The following is a 17,294-nucleotide window of genomic DNA, read 5'->3' on the forward strand; positions in this document are numbered from 1 at the left end:
CGATGTCAATCTTCCTTTCATTGCTGAAAGGACGTCTGTGTCAAATGGCGAAATATTCACAATGGTTACAAACAGGGAGGCGGTGAGTTTTAAGCCCCTTTCATGAAAAAAGCAATAAGAAAACTTACTTGGCATGGTAGACAACAGAAGTACTGTAAATGAAGAATGATTAAAATATAGCCTTTGTCACGTTAGCAAGAATTACCTATAAGAGTGATCTATCTTCAAATATAATTGCCACGTTGCTTTTGGTTGTCATATTTCTTTAGCCAAGCAAACCTTGGTACAAATTAACATGATTTTTTACATACAAAGAACCTTTAAGGTGACTAGGTTTATGTATGTAGAAAACAGCGTTGGTTGCACCACCCACTGCAGTGAAATATGAAAATGATTGTTTTGAGTACACGTGATAGACTAAACGTTCCCCGAATTTCAGAGTTAAATGCCGTAGAATCCACCAGGTTCTGGCGGCGCTGTTACTACAAAAAGCAACTTCCCCCCCCCCCCCCCAGGGCTTTTGTACGCAGAGAAAAAGCTTGTTTCTTGACATGTTGAACTGTGTTTTGGCTAAGGTTTGGTCAGGTATCGTTTTGGCTGAATACGGAGTTGCTGTTGAATAGGCCTGACAAAAGCAGCCACTTGCCACTCATCAGTCTTGATCAGGGTACATTACGCGATTCATGCAAAAGGCCTGTGTGTCTCTATTCTTTCCTTTTATTAATACTGTTTTAAAATGTACCAGCAAAATGCATTTTTCATTTAGGCCTTAAATTAAAGTTCCACATAAAATTGAATGTCTAAGATTGGCATTAAAGGTTAAAATTAAGTTCAAAAGAATTCGCTTTAAATTTACATTCAATTAGAAATTGGTTAAACGTCTTATAACATCAATCAGTTCTATACGTGTTCTTGGTATCCAAAATTAATTGAACCCGGCTAGGCCTCCTAATACCGCTTTAGCTGCGCATGCTTTTTCGTCTAACTGCTCCTTTAGCTCCTCTACTTTTTCAGCCGCCGGTTCTTTTACGGCTTCAGCTGCTGCTTCAGCCCCGCTTGTAAGAGCCTTCAATTTTTCAGTCAATTCGGCTATCTTGGCTTTCATTTCTTCATTCTCGCTCGTTAGTTTGTCCACTTTCGCCTGTAATTCTTCTGCCATTTTCAATCTGTACTTTGCCAGAAAAAAAAAAGAACAACTGATGATTAAATAGCTCATCTGTTGCCGGAAAAAAGAACTTATTTTTTCCAAATCAGTTGTTCCACTAGGCCCTCCTTGCAAAAGATCCTCTTATTTGGCTTCCAGGGCCTTCGAGTCGTTTCGGAGCCATAGGGCTAACAATTAAAAGGGGAACGCAAAGTTTGACCGGTTGCTTTTGGAAACTAATACCGTTACAGGCGCGGATCCAAGATTTTGAAATGGGGGGTGAATTTTTGCAATAATGTAATAGAACTAAAGCCTGGTTGAGGTGGTTGAGGGATAAGAAAAAAAAAGAAAGAAGGGGAGCTCAGAAAAAAAGGGGGGGGGGGAATTCTCCCATTTCACCTCCCCTGGATCCGCGCCTGCGTTACATCATCTCTGTCATCGGGAAGTTCGCTGTGAAATGCATATGCCAAATTCTATCTCCACTGGGGAAAGGGTTTTTAGTATACCAATAACAAGGATGGCCTCACATCTGCGTCTTCGCCTTGGCCCGTGGCTTTTTACACTAGTGTACATTACAAATTCTCCTGGTGCAAAGTTGATTTCGTAGAAAATGTCAAGGACGAACGTTTCAACATGAAGTTCCAAAGTCCAAGAAATTCAATTCAATTGATCTGTGACGGTGTGCTCATGCGAACAACGGAATGAGAGCGTGTAAACGGTTCTACCCGGAGGAGATCATCGGAGGGTTTCGACCGTGAACTACAAGAAGCTATGTAGTTTAAGTTGGTGTCATTGTAGTGTCTTAGCAACTATTTATTCGAGGGACTGAGCATCGCGTTTGCGGGAAACGTTTTGCCAAAACTTCTTGTTTTAGAAAAAACATGTTAGATTTAGCTTATTTCGTGCCTTTCGCTCAAATTTTTAAAAGGGAGAGACATTGTCAAGTTAGACTAGGAGAATTTTCATGCTTTTACAGCAAGCAGCACTCTCAGTGCTGTTTACCGCTTGTCCTTGGCCCGTTTCACGTAAACTCGATACTAAATGTCTCCATTAACTCGCGGGGTTAGATGTCCGCTGCTAACTTCCCCATTAAAACTTAAATTTGGGTGAGTACACCTTTTTGTGGGAGATCACTGCAAAGAAATATAACAGACGCGCGTGGAAAACATGCTGAGGGCTGGTTTATATGGTAAAATCCGTTCTCAGGTTGAATCCATTTTACCGTCGGTTAAATTGGTGATCCTCATTTTACTTAGGTTGAACACGCACTTAGATGAATTGAAGAAACTTTTTTGGTGCCTAAATTAAGCCTAGAGAATAATTAGGGTAAGGTTAGGATTAGTTTTCTGTGGTTATTATACATGAATATCAATTGACTTATTATACAAAGGTGAAAAATGAAAAGAATTCTGTTAGGCTGAGTATGTTCGTTGCTGTAGTGTTGCGGTGAAGACACAGGACTACAAATCTGGAAGGTCCGTGTTCGAATACCGGTAAGTGCATATATAGTACAGTTCTTTGTTCCCTTAATGTGTTATAATGTTGAGACTGAATGTGTTAATGTATGAATACAGAAACCGATAAGATGATACGAAACATTAAGAAGATGTGTTTAAACTAGGTAGAGTGCATATTCAACCTATTTAAAATCAGGATCACCAATTAAACCCAGGTAAAAACCTGAGACCGAAATTTGACCGACAAAATGTATCCATTAAGCCATTGGTTCATTGTTCAACTCTATGAACCGAAGTCAGTCCATGTTAGTACAACGGAGGCAGTGCCAAGTTACTTTTCAGCAACTACACTTTGAAAATTTAAGGGATTCTAGCCTTACGAAAATGGCAAAGTAATCTTTTACCATTGAAATCGCGGCAGTGAAATAACTGATAGATGGTTTCGGTGGATGCTGTTCAAGATGTCTTCAAACGAGTTTTGTACCCGTTGTCGCGTTACTAGAACGCAATAAACTTCGGCTATAAACTATTTCGGTTCATCTTTTGGTTATAGATTCATTTCCCTTCTTGAAAGTAGACACAAATGATTCGAATGTTGAACTGAAAGTGCTACAATGTAATTTTCAATTATTGAACTTCCTAAAAATATCTTAAGACCCCAAATCTGATAATGTGCTTTTACATTAAGTTTAAAATGAAAGAAATCGGTTTTTTTGTCTCACCCGAACAGAGCACCAGTGCCAACGTTCTAACTGATTATTAAGCGTTGCAAGCGTAATTGCGAGCGTTCAATTGATGATAAACAATATCTGCCATTTAAATCCTGTCAGTTTTAAATTTTGTAAGAAACTGGCGTTCAACGGATTTGTTTTACGCTTAACATGGAGGAAAAACTATCAAAGTATATAAAATTGTAAAAGATAAATTAAAGAGCTCAACTAACGTTAGCAACGCCTTAGATTTCTTTTAAATGCAGAAACATTATTTCGCCCTCGTCCGTTTCATTTTTAGTGTTTCGGTTAATTTTTTTTCTCAATAATACATCAGGTATAACTTGAAACAGTCGTAAAGTACGCTATAGAGTCTTAACCAAGGTAAACACAAAAAACAAGAATAAAAAACCAACCTTTTCTTAATAACAATTAGAACGAGGTCTTTGTCGCAGGGTGCGCTAGCGTCTGATGGCTTGGCCGAAACTTTTGGACTTAAATTTGCTAGCAAATGATCCCAATTGGGTAACTAACACCTCAAAATTAATTATAAATACACAACAATAGAAGTGAAGCCAAACGTTGACATATTAAGTAATAAAGCTTGGCAATGTGTTATTCTAATAACATCTCTCTTCAAACTACCTTTGCAAAAAACGAACTGAAAGAGACTGTGTTTCCTTCGTTTATCTAGAAAATTCTTGGTCGTTTCATCCGAAACAAGGAAGTACAAGCTGTGGAGAGAATTCATGTTTTGATCTCAAAACAGCATCTGAGACGACTGCCTTGTTACTCATAAATGCCTTAATTTCTTATTTGCTTTATTTAAACCTTTGTGTTTTTTTCCTTAGGTTGCTTGCTAAAACTGTACCGCCACCGCCATCTATTTTGTTTTTCTCCCAGAAGAGCTTTCAGAATAAAAAAAAAAATGTCAAAAAGACCAATTGTTTACAATTAATTTCGGTACCTGTTAGGTCTATCATACATACGTAATTTGCGGCCTGTTTTGCTAAAACCAATGGCGTCTTCACAGCGTGCGCATAAATGAGGACTTTGCCGTTTGATATTTAACAGTTTCTTTTTTTATTCTCTACTGGAATTCGGAGGTTAAAACGAGATGAATCAATAATTAACAGACACGGGCAGCTCCAAACTTATTGGAAGAATGCTGATTATAGAGTAATTAATTCATTAAAAATTGTTGGTGAGTTAGATAACTCAATCGGCGGTTCTTGCTGATTAGATGTGAACAGAGCATTTTGTCTTTGACGGTCGTTTTTAAACGACCTATCCGTTTAGCTTTAGTAAATTTTATTTTTTGGAGCGGTTAAGCTTAGTTTGAAGAAAGTGGTCCCTTGAGGTTGTGATAATGTATTATGCATTACGAAATGCATTGCTCGAAAATTGGTGAGAACTTTGTTTGTTGTAGTTGAACATTGGCCTGCCCTTTAGTACACGAATTTCAGCAAACTGAGTCTTGAACAAATTTGTATGTTGACAGGAGGAGAAGACTGAAATTACATGCAGGAGAAATACTCGCAGAGCAGAGGCTATAACAAAAAACAAACTCAACATGGGTGTGACTTAAGGTGCCGCAATTGAAAATATTGCTCTCCAATTGAGCCAAATTGTTCTCCTAATTTGGGCTACCGATGAAAGCTGACTTCAAGTATCTTAAAGATATTAAAGACGAACACGATCTGCGTCTAAAGTTTTGTTATCATGGGTAAGCTCGATAGACCCTCTGCAAATGTGGAAGAGATATTTGAGTATCAATATTAACGCTTCCAAAGCCTCGTGTAGATGAGTTTTCATTAGTGCTGGCATCAGTTCAAGCTGATTAGGTTTGTAGTTGGTGGCATCTAAACCAAGAAAATCCAACAGAACGTTTATGCTAATCAGGAGAATTTTGTGTCACAAATACAACCGTTAATTAATAAAACACCTCTTTTGCTTTGCCTTCAAAAATTATTAAGGAGTTGCGTAAAGGAATTTCCCGGCAACGTCGAGTTTCTGAAATGAATGAAGAATATAGGCGATAACATTTGAACTGTATAGTGTTTTTGTGACCGGAATACTGTGTTTCTATTGACTGTCAAACTCATGAAGTATTGATGAATTTAACAACAACCAGGTAATTTGCATGTGCTGTGAAACTCAACCAATTTTGATCGTAACACATCTATTATCTCTGGCTCTTAGATTTCGTTAAAAACCAAATTACTGATGATTGACGATATAATATTCAAACTCTGTATGACTAATGTCGAAGATGAGTCCTTATCAGTGAAAATCCGCGTTTCGCTTGACGACTGTTTACTGAACAAGGTGAAACGGAAAAAGGTCGCAGTTCTTCTGTAAATGCGAAAAAGGTACAAGAAAATGAAAAGCGAAAACAAAAAATTCACCTTGGTGGCCAGCTCAGTCCACTTCATACGCTCAATATCAAGCTTGTGTCCAGGGTCTCTTTGTCGACCCTGGGAACGAGGTTGGCTCAATATCATCCTATTTACGATTTTTCGTGACGTATATAGGAACGTCAAACTCGCTAACCTTGTGAGCAATACCATAATCTATTCAACAACATGCACTGAGTCTGCAGCCTCTTGTAACCTGGAGCCGGTTGCGCGAAGCGTGGTTAGCGCTAACCGTTAGTTAATAGGTACCAGAGCCTATAGGTTTCCATGGTATTTGACTCTGGTTGGCGCTAACCATGCTTCGAGCAACCCGGGCCTGGTTATCTAGCTACCTTATGTATCCCTCATTATAGTGTCTTTGGTTAAGGCTGGTTAGGAATTTACAGTACAAAGTGTTCGATGAAAACTGTGTCACTCTATTAAAGTAGCTGATGATTTAAAGACTGGTCAATTTATATTTGCCCCGTCTTCTACACGTTATACAGTACTTCCCTTCGAGTTGCGAAATCAATCGTGATGGATCTTTCCTCAAATTTTGGATCAAACTGTTACGGATACAAAACAATTCAACAATCGCTGGAATCTTCGAATCCAAGTACTCAAAGAGACTTTGGTTTGTCACCTACTGTAATATCACTACTTTGCTGGTTCTTGTCTTGGACTGCAAAATGCATCTGTAAGTCTTTTTTGAAGAAACAGTCGCTATCTAGTTTCACAAGGAAACGATTGGTGTTCATTGCCAGTTTCACGACATTACATGGTGCACCGTTCTGAGCACAACTGAACAATTTCTGAACGATTTCTTACACAACTCTTTTGAGAAATAATAAAAACAAATTGACTTTAAGGGTACTGTTGTTGGCTCTAGTAAATTATTTAAGGTGTGAATAAAAAAAGGGAACCAATTTTTAAAAGAAAAAATTATTCGTTCTGTTTAGATGAAATATCTACAATGTATGGTGTGAAACATGCCAAAGAGCTCAGAATCACAGATTTTGCGGTATGCCGCAGATTTGAGCTCCATTGACTTGATGATGCGTCTTTCGGAGGATGAAACTCAAAGTTGTTTCCTTAATGATGGTTTGTTTTGATTTATGCTTCCTGGGCGACCAATCACCACATCTAATTTTTCCCACAACCAGTATTTTCACTCAAGTCTGGATTGTTGTCTTCAAGCTAACACTTGAACTGATTTGCGTCCGGCTGACAACGAATTGTCTTTGTTCAGTAGTATCATGCCTACATGTCTGAAGTAGTTTCTATAAGATTTCTGTCTCAACAGACTCCTTGTGTTTTGTCATCAATGCTGTGAAGAGTTGTTTAAATCATCGCGAGTTTACTGAGGTGAGTGCCTTTGGCACATTATTCTTGTACAATTTCTAGAACTTGATATCTTAAGTAATTATTTTCTAAATATCTTTGAGAACAGCAAAGATCTCTTTGCTTAACTGAAATATTGACAGGAAAAGTGTGAGGTCGAATTTTCTAAACATGTACACTGGGAAAGAATGCAAATACGTATGTTAATGCGACCGGTTAGCCTCACTATGAAGCCAAAATTATTTTGAATTTTTTCGATTCTCTTATATTCGAATCCAGTAAAGCAAGAAGAAAAGACTAATCTGTTAGCAGCAGCCCTTATGCATTTCTGATATAAACGCTTACGTTTAAATGTATCAAAGAAAACACTGACAGAGGCGTTGTTGATAATCTGTTGGAGTCTATGTCATTTCCATTTTCATTTCCCTAAACTTGCTTGTAATAGACCAATTTCGATAAATTAAAATTGAAAATAACGAAGCTTGAGAATAGATTACGGATTTCTACGAGGTCTTTCGCCGGCTCCTCGAAATGATAACGGAAGGTTGATTCACCGAAAATTTAGCTTTTAGAATAGCATTAACAACAAGTATCCTCGAGTCACCACTGAAAAAAAACATTCTTTCAAGATTTAAATAGGTAAATTGGACACAGTGTCTCGATACCATTCACAGGCCAGACCGTTTAGCAGCAATTGAGATGAGTTTAGTTATCCTTGCTTGTGTCCTCTTGAGGGAAGAAGGATACTGTTTTCATTTCATTTCTGTTTGGGAAGCCAAACGTAAACCAGACAGTTTCAAACACTTGTCAAAAATATATCAAATCATTTCTCCCCAGTGACCATTTTCAGCGAGAAGTGTTAAAGTCAGTGCTTGTGACATCACTGAACTATCTCAAGTCAGTTTGTCACCCGATTATCGATGATGTCAGCTTCGCTCGACGAAGTTCTAGTGTATGACTCCAGTGTATGTTCTTTTATCATTAATGGATTATTAACATTGTCTCAGTGGGTGAGTTAAGGTCGTCCTGAAAAGCGGCCTTGCTTACGACCCAGGTTCACTGTGGGTTTTTGCAAAGATGACAGTATAACGGGACTTTCAAGGACTCAGTCGGACGATCCACCTTTTCATGTGTTTTTAATTTGTCCACAATTATTACTTACCATTTAACCACAACACAACATATGATGATGACGATGACTAGTTTGGTTAAATAACTATGTCAATCATAGCTTTTTATTTAATGAAAGAACTTCTCATTCAATGATCGGTGTGATCTGTGGTCATTTTTACCAGAGTTGAACGATGGAATCCGACGAGGAACTGCCTGACCAGCGTGAGGAATACTTAAGCGAGTTCCCTCCTGACGACGTGACCCTCCATTTAGAAAACGACCTTGTACAACTAGGCCTCGGCTCAGATATTTATGACGAGACCACCTACAAAGAGTTGGCAAGTGAACGAGATGATCTACGACAAAGATACGAAAGGGAGCGAAGAGAGAGGGAAAGACTGGAGATGAAGTTTCAAGAAGAATATGACCAAAAGGTGTATTTTGAAGGAAAGCTGTCTGGCCTCTCACGGAACATTTCGAGTTACGAAGACGATCTGCAAGCATTACGACTTGAGAACGGACATCTTAAGTCACAGTTTGAACAGATAAGGTCAGCCTTACAAACTTCAATAGGAGCTGGTTCGGCCGGGTTAGCACGGGCTAGATTTCTTGGCCATCGTGATGTTATTGGGGTCAACCTAATCAGCGACACCTTGTCCGTTCCAGGGAACTCTGAGATTTACAAGCAAGAGGTTTCCCTCTTGGCGCAAGAAAATGTACTTTTTAAACAGATCATTGAATTTATCGACAATCTCGAGCAAAGCAAAGCTGTACTGGAAGAAAGAGTGTCTGCACATGCACAGAGCAACGAAAGGCAAACTTTGCTAGAACATGACGACGTTCAGAGGCTAGAAAGAGAAAAATCTGGACTTGAAGAACGCGTGAGAGATTTAGAAAGGGCGCTTGGTGAACAGGAAAAATTGATAGACGAGATTCAAAACAAGGCTGAAGAAAACTTAAGGGTTTACAAGAGGGAGAGAAAGGTTTTGGAAAATGAATTGCATTCCCAATCTTCTGCCTTGAACGATTACGAAATGCAGATATCCCTTATGAAGCAATCGCACGACACGCAAATTCAGGCGATGGAAGATAGGCTCGAGACCGAAATTACCACCAGTAAAGAATTTCAAGAGCAAAACAAAGAAATTTTGAGAAATATTCGTAGACTGGAGGAAGAAAGACAGGAACTACTTCTAAGGATAGAAGAAGCTTACCAAGCAGAAAACGAAGTTGTCGAAAACAGGGTTTCGCGGGATATGATGGAGTTGCAAAGAGCTTTAGAAGATGAAGTTCAGACGAAAACAGAACTGTCTGTAGAAATCGAACGCCTCATAAGCGAGTTAGTGGAGTCTGAGAAAATAAGGAAAGAGATGGAAGCTAGATTCCTTCAAGAAGGACAAAAGTTGCAAATCCCATTTGATACAGAAAGAAAAGTGGTTTCTTTAAATCTGAATGGCACACCGATTAATCAAGTGGTGAGGCAGACAGACTCGCCTCAGCACACATATCCAGGTTCACAGGGTCTCCCAAGTGAAACTCAAATGTTGAAAAAGGAGGTTGACTGGAAAATGAAACTAACTGAAGAAGTGAGGAAAAGAGAAACACTCGAAGAAGAAAATAAGAAGCTTCTGTATCAGATTAACGACCTATTGGAGAAGAATGCTACTGAAAGAGTAATCCCTAAAACTAGCGTTGACGAAACTATTAATTCCCCTGTTGGCAAAACACCGTATTCGTGGAATGCTAAAAGAGTTAAAAATCTAGAAACTGAAATAGTAGAGATCAGAGAAGAATGTCGGATTCTCGAAAAAGATGCCAAGAAAAAGAAGGAGCTTGAAACTAAAAATGCAGAGCTGTCTGAAGAGATTGAGGATCTTACTGCCAAGAAAGACGAAGCCGTACGAAAGCAGAAGGAGTTAATGAGAGAGTTAGATGATTCATTGTCGTCCGTGAAACAGAATGAAGATAAAAACAGAAGACTCATTGAAGAAGCTGACACTCTTTCAGGGAAAATTCGGCAAATGGAGAACAACTTCAGAAATGAGAAGGAAGATTTAATAAGAACTTACTCCAAGAACAAATCGTTAGAAATTAGCGAACTGTTGACTGAGAAAGAAGCGATAGAACAAAAGTACAATGAACAGGTAAAGACTAACAGAAGCTTAGAGGCTGAAATGGACTCCTCTAAGAAACGGATTCATGACTTGGAAAAACAAAACGAATGCCTGCAAAAGATGCAAGGTGAGATTACTAATCGTTTCACAGAAGATTTAAATTATGAAAGAGGAAGATCTGCAACCATGAATGATGAATTGGAAAAGAGACTTGTTGTCTTTAGAAATCATACGGAACAACTTGAAGCAGCTTTGTGCGAAAATAAAAAGATGTACGATGAGGAGGTTCGGAAGTTGGAAGAAGAAAAACAGCGAATCCGAAACGAACTTCTGACGGACAAGGAGACGTACAGAAAGCGTTTTGAAGAGGAGAAGCGATCTATGGAAAGTAGAATTAATGAGGTAGAGACAAAACTTAGGCAGCAGAACTCGATTGGTAGCGAACCTGTAGCGACAACAAGCTATTTCGGTAAAAATGAAAGCTTTGGAAACGGTACTGTTAGCCAACCTGGCAGGAGTGTGTCCACTGAGACAATATCATCAGATTTTAAAAGGCAGGTGGATATTCTTGGAAGCATGAACAAAGAACTGCAAGAAACGCCCTTGAACACGGAAAGAGAGCACCTCCGAGAAATCGATGCCTTGGAGTTGGACAACAAGAAAGTTAAAAGTACAATAGAGGAAGATTTTAGACGAAAAATGGATCCGAACGGAAAAGGCGTTGGAGTGAACGAGGAGAGCAGCAAAGGGAAGGCCACTTTCTCAAAGGCTGAGGTTAGTGATCAACGCCCTTTCTCAGACAAGAGTGCGCCCGAGCACATGGAGTACTTAGTAAGAGACTACAAAGAACAGATGGACGATCTCAAAGGACAGATAAAGGTTCAAATGGAAGCCTTTGAGAACGAAAAGCAAGACCTTAGGAGACAATTACAGGAAGAGAGAAATTCTACTTTGCGAAGCAAGATGAATGAGAGCTCACTACTTCACATCACTATTCAAAAACGTACAGACGAGGTGAAAATTTTGAGACAGGAAAAAGTAAATCTCTTAAACAGGCTGAAAAAGGAAAAGGGTTACAATAAGAAACGAGAAACCGAGTTCTCTGAGAAGGTGTCAAAAATCAGAGAGGAGTGCGAACGACTTCGATGCGAGAAAAATGAAGCTCAAAAATCAGTTATTGACCAAAGGAGAAAACTGGCCGCAACTGAAGACAGAATACAAAGTATGGAGGAAAAGCATCAAATGGAAATACACCAGCTAGAGATTAAATTTAAAAACAAGAAAACGAAGCTCGAGCAAACCATAGTAACAACAGAGAGTGAGCTAAAAGAGGGTCTGCAAATGGAGTATAGAGCACTTTTGAACAAAGAGAGAGAAAAGTACGAGGATACAATGAATGATTTGAGAAAAGAGATCGCTTCTCTGCAAGAGCAGAGACGAAAAATCCAAACGAAACTTTCTAGTCAGACTTCTCGGACTTCCTACCAATTTATTACGAAGAAAAACTGGTTAAATGTACAGTCATTTCACAAGTCTCCATCTAACGCATATTCGAGGCCTTTTAATGGGATAAAACAAGTGGAGGATAAATTGCGTGATCTGGAGCGTGAAGTGGAAACATTAAAGAGAGAGAAGACAGAGATCAAGGTAAATTATAGACAAGAGAAAATTCAGCTTCAAGCAGAGTTTGATCAACAAATAGTTGGACTTGAGGAGAAGTACAGAAGGCAGATTGAAGGCTTAAAAAGAAGGCTCCATGAAGCTACAATGCAAGCTCAACCATCCATGCTCGTGTCCAAGAAAATGGTGAGTGTGAGTTACTTGTGATCTTTTTTGTTAATGCCATCAGTTGAAACCTGTATCAAATGCTTAAACGGCTTTCGTTTCTACGTTACATTCACATCGATTAATGCGAGGAAGAATTGGTTTGCTGTATTGCCTGCGAACATATAGTTCTGCTCTAGGACCAATTTTTTTTCACTACCAAAAGCTAAGGGATTATTCCCTCACTTGCCCAATCCCTAAACAGTTGAACGAGCACATAAAAACTTGTTATATCCGAATAATGCAGTAAAGAGCCTCTTCACAGCCTAAGGTACTGGCATTTTAGCCCTAAAAGGACTATTCAAATTTTCTTTTCCAGTTCATCCTTCGACGATTGACATCAGCAGTTGCATAAAAAATTAACTCATTTTTGAAGAAGGCTTTGAGGCTCGATCCATTGCTAATCTCAAAACTGTTTCTTAAGGACGATGCCTACTAATTCAAAGATATTTTGCGCCGGTTTATGATTATGCAGGAAATGTAGATCTTGACAAGTGTCATTGAAATCCAAAAAGTAAATTGGGGGTAACCACGCATTTTTCCAAGATAATTCATGAATAATAATTGTAAAATAAATTAAAATACAAAGTAATGTATGGCGTTCTTTCTCAAATTGAAGCTTAATTATCTCTCAAAAATGCATGGTTACCCCCAATTGTCTTTTTGGATACCAAGACTACCTACCAAGATCTACTTTCTTTGCATAATTTTAAACCGCGCAAAAATATCCCTGTATTAGTGAGCATCACCGATAGGAAACTCGAGCATCTCGAGATGCGCAGAACGCATGCGCAATAACAATAGTAGGCACTGTCCTTAATGCGATCAGTTTGGTAATTCGACTGTTAGTAACATAGGTGACAAATACTCCTTAATTTTGATCGCGAGATTTCAGCGTTAATTTACAATTGGAAATTACGATGTTGCCATGACAACTTTCCTACATTGCCAAAATGGAGTCAAATGGTATACTCGTGAAAATAGGGAATAATTTCACATGCATTTTGTCCAAGATCAAACAATTTCCCTCGCCTAAAGGCTCGGGAAATTATTTAATTTTGGAGGAAACGCGCGTGAAACTATTCCTTAATTTCACTCGTCACCATTTGATTACCCATACAAATTACCACTTCTTTCAGTTCTGCGTAGCGTACTCCTACAATCTCATGATAAGTGTACGTTGTGCCTTTTTATTAGGATGTGTTCTGAAACTACACCTTAATACGATACTTAACATACCTTTTGATGCTCCATAGCAGGATCGTTCCCGTCGTTCTTCTATTTACTCATTAAACACCACCGAGCCAATAAAGGACCAAGATTTCTCAGATGAAACCGTGAGCGGTGTGCAAGAAATAGAGTTGAGTTTGCTTAAGGACAGAATGAACGACAATGAAGAACGCGAGGCTCGATCTCTGGGAGCAAAAAACAAAAAGGTAAGAGTTATACTTGCATTTCGCTCCATTTCATGTTTCACATTGAATTCCTTGGGGGACGCTACAGAAAGTTTATCAACTGAACTTATTTGTTAATTTTTTTGAGAAAAAGGGAAATTGAAGAACTCAGAGGAAAGGGAAAGGCGTAGAGAGCCAGTGATCCAGTTTAGCTAAGTAAGGAACCAATAAGCGCAACAGAGCAGTGTAGACTCTTTGGAACAGTTGAAAACCCAATCGCGATTTCTCGTTAGAACCAATTAACTCGATCGAGCAAGCAGAAAAATAACTTATTAGCCCAATAGGACTGATTTCAGACCCAGTTTACTGAGGCGACCACAGTAGAACACTAACAGACGAAATCGAACTGAAGTAGTAGAAAACTTACCCGAATCAAGCTCCGCCAGTTATATTATCTTGCTCGTGGCCTGGCTTTAGTGTCGCCATCTTGTATTGCCTCGTTATAGAACAATTTCACTGATTAGGTGTTGAATTTGCTGACCCTGCTAACTGGCACTCGGTTAAGACTCCCTCTCTGGATTCCTTTTATGTTTAGAAAATATCAATTACGCGATGGAACGCCATTAATTAAGGAGGCCTCGGTCACTTAATGGAGGTTTCAAAAAATGATTATTTTGGTAATCTAGCAAAGGGCCCCTGAAGAGTGATTGAAGCAGGTTTGTATTTTTGTGCTTGGCCTAGCTCTATCATCTTTTGTTTGTTAACTGATTTGGTACCTGCGTCCTCCTTTCGTCAAAAGCCATTAAAACTGAATTAAGACTTTTTAGTGAACAAACTATCAGAAACTGAAAAATCAAAGCGTTAGTCAAGTGCATTTGAAATGTTTGCATCGCAATCTTAGCCACCAGGGGCCGGTTCCTGAAAGGTGTAATAACCCTATTCCAGGGATAAAGGTCCCTGGAATAAAGCACATTTATCCCTGGAACAGAGTTATTACACCTTTCAGGAACCCGACCCAGGTATTCACTTTCATGGGAAGAATTTGACCACTACTTTCTTTTGCGTGCATACACTGTCCAATCACGTGCCGACAAAAACAATTTCCGGCTTTTGATTGAATAATCCACGAGTATGAAAGAATTTCATACGCGTCCCCACATTATGTTCATATGCTTGCCCAGATTATGTTTAAATCAAAACAGGCATCACTTTTCTGGACGCTAGGAAAGTGGAGTGGAAGAATAGGATTAAGTAACAAGTATTACTCTCTTAGGATCCTTACTGTAAAGTTTATATATATCTCTAACGTAACTTTGTTTTCCAAGTTAGTTTTCATTGTCTTCTAAGCACCTTTCATCGTTTTTTTTTTGCCACAGACTGCAAAGGTGCGGTTTTCTTCGAACTCGGAAAGAGGCCGTGATCGAGGACGTATCCTAAGAAGCCTGTCATCTTCAATGCTTGAACTCAACTCGACTTCTAATCTTCCAAGTGGTTCGTTTGCAAAGTCCAATGGTGCTTTAAGTTTCGAGAGTGTGGAAAACATTAGAGAAGCTAGGAAAAGGGATTCCTTTTTGAGCCAGGCACAAAGTGACCTCCGTTTTCTTGGCAAAGACACTAAGGCTAGAGATGATCAGCTCTTGGGCCGTCGTGTTTATGTTGACAGGGGCTCTCCATCCTTGTCACTTGGGCGCCAAGAAATTATCCTACCGCATTTCCAATCGCTAAGTCGTGGAGAACCTTTGAGTGGTTTTGAAGCCTTAAGAAACAACGAGTATATGCACCCGAGAAGTGAACAACTCTTCATGCCATCAGTTGGTATTATTGGAGGTCTTTATCAAGCAAGAAGAGGAGGACCTGCTGCATTGTCCATTGGAAGTTACAGTCCCCGTGGCGTGCGTCAGCAGCACCATGGTTCTGGCTTTCAGCGTGTTGTGACACGGCACGACGATGCATTGCAGGGTATTGGTGGGAAATTGGTCCACAATGCACGTCTCAATAGCACTCAACACAAAATTCAGGACAATTCTTCCGCTTCACATTTACAGCAAGCCCCAGATGGTATTGTATATGCTGGTAACTCCGAACGGAGCAATCCTAGTCGAGACACTTCGGATAAACGCTTTCACCAAAATCATCTCGATAACTCTTCTTCGACGGTTTTGCATCACGCCTCGGTTGGTATTGGTGGTGACTTTGAAGCGGGTAAACACAGTGAGGCCTTCTTAGCTGACTACGCACAAGATGTCGAGTCTGAAAGCAAAACAGAACGAGCCATTACAGTCGATGGTAGTGGATCAGAGGAATCCGAAGATGATGGTTTCGGAAACTCATTTTGCTATTGAAAGGAGTACAACCTCTGCACAACAAAATGACATTGAGGGAATACAAGCAAATCACCTCACTAGTGAGCAGGTTGATGAACCAGACACAGAGCAAGACGACCATGTTCTATCCTCGGCTTCCAGACCACCAGCTTCCCGAGAAGCTACAGACAGTGCACAGGCTTAAGACCGTCATCACTATATGTAAACCTTTTTTTGTTTCGTTGAAATTAAGTGAGAATTCTCCATCATCAGCAAGAAGAGAAAAACGGAGAATGCGTATTGATTAACAAGAAATATCCACAGTGGTTAAAACTAGTTTTAACCAGTTAGTTATTGTGAAAAATTTGTTACAAATTATCGTATCACTGTTTGTGGTTTTAATTTCGTTTGATTTATTTAACATTTTGATGGTTTTTAGTGCCGGGTGCTTTATTTTTTATGTTCACTCTGATGATTCTTTGCCTTCAGTAGCTTCAGTGAAGCGGACGAATTAAAAATTAGATATAATATTTTTACAAGACATTAAATACAATGTGTGAAAATTGTAGTGTCAGATGGAGTTAGATTTCCACTTTTGGAATGCAGAATGTAACATAACAAAATAATTTTTACTTGTTAAAGAGCCTATGACACGAACACAGTTTTTTGACAGTAAAGAAAGCATTATTTAAAAACCCGAAAATTGAAAATTTGAGAGAATTCGGATAAATCGCTACAAAGTTACAGCTATTTTAATAAAGGTTATTTGCCCTCAATTTTTGGTACCCTTACTTAAGTGGACTGGGGCCGAATCACACGATGGGATTACACATTGCATTCAGATTTCGTTATTTTTTCCAGACTCCTTGCAAGGATATCATATGGGTTTGAAGTGATTGGAAAGATGTCTAATAACTCTGTTCATACCATACTTGGTTCCTCCTGGGGCACTTTTCAATAAAAAAAATTCACACGTGCGTAATTCAACGATTCCGTCCTACATATCCTTGTCAGACGAATCAAACTGAACTACCTGTTCCAAGTATTTTGGTGGGACCGAATCAGACTGGACCCTTCCGTTTTACGTCAAGCCCACATTTTCGGAAATTTTAGCAGAATGGAGAGCGCCCCTGGGAGAAAGGCAATGAGCTCCTGGAAAAATGAATGTGAAAAAAAAAAAAAAAAACAGTCAGTAAGAGCCACGATGTCGTAAACTTCGAAAGGGAGCTGGACAATCTGCGAGCCAGCGAGCCATGCCAATTCACGCGCATTTAAGTCTAAGCGCCCATTTCAAATAGCGCTGATAAACAGTTCTTAAGTCTAAGCACCCATTTTAAAACGGTTAGCTTTCAATAACTGTGTGACTCGCATGTTGACTCGCATGGCTCGCCGTGTTGGCTCGCATGGTTCGCTGGCTTGCACATTGTCCTCACTCATTCAGTACATCTACAACTTTTCCATTTTTATCGGGTTTCTTGTAAAACCACTCTACTTACTC

The 17,294-nt window shown here is 39.3% G+C and overlaps 2 protein-coding genes and 1 long non-coding RNA gene across 3 annotated transcripts; 2 read left to right on the forward strand and 1 right to left on the reverse strand.

Annotated features, from left to right (window-relative positions):
- Window positions 1-703: 703 nt before the first annotated feature.
- On the reverse strand, window positions 704-3,962 carry LOC138038879 (uncharacterized). The gene is made up of 2 exons (XR_011130317.1): window positions 3,728-3,962; window positions 704-1,166 (listed from the first exon to the last, which is right to left on the reverse strand). It is a non-coding gene; the product is annotated as an uncharacterized lncRNA (long non-coding RNA).
- A 3,090-nt stretch (window positions 3,963-7,052) lies between these two features.
- On the forward strand, window positions 7,053-12,102 carry LOC138033521 (myosin heavy chain, non-muscle-like). The gene is made up of 2 exons (XM_068881284.1): window positions 7,053-7,072; window positions 8,346-12,102. The coding sequence occupies exon 2, from the start codon at window positions 8,353-8,355 to the stop codon at window positions 12,100-12,102; it is 3,750 nt and encodes a 1,249-aa protein (XP_068737385.1). The 5' UTR covers window positions 7,053-7,072; window positions 8,346-8,352.
- Window positions 12,103-13,374: 1,272 nt separating this feature from the next.
- On the forward strand, window positions 13,375-15,835 carry LOC138033528 (uncharacterized). The gene is made up of 2 exons (XM_068881297.1): window positions 13,375-13,535; window positions 14,870-15,835. Exons 1-2 carry the CDS (start codon window positions 13,482-13,484, stop codon window positions 15,833-15,835), a joined length of 1,020 nt encoding a protein of 339 aa, XP_068737398.1. The 5' UTR covers window positions 13,375-13,481.
- The last annotated feature ends 1,459 nt before the right edge of the window (window positions 15,836-17,294 follow it).

Source organism: Montipora capricornis, chromosome 2 (genome assembly GCF_036669925.1).
Source record: "Montipora capricornis isolate CH-2021 chromosome 2, ASM3666992v2, whole genome shotgun sequence".
NCBI lineage: Eukaryota > Metazoa > Cnidaria > Anthozoa > Scleractinia > Acroporidae > Montipora > Montipora capricornis.

Coding starts and splice junctions, on each gene's coding strand:
- LOC138033528 (XM_068881297.1), top strand. CDS start 13,482: ATGAACGACAATGAAGAACGCGAGGCTCGATCTCTGGGAGCAAAAAAC. Junction 13,536..14,869: donor TGGGAGCAAAAAACAAAAAG/GTAAGAGTTATA, acceptor TTTTTGCCACAG/ACTGCAAAGGTGCGGTTTTC.
- LOC138033521 (XM_068881284.1), top strand. CDS start 8,353: ATGGAATCCGACGAGGAACTGCCTGACCAGCGTGAGGAATACTTAAGC.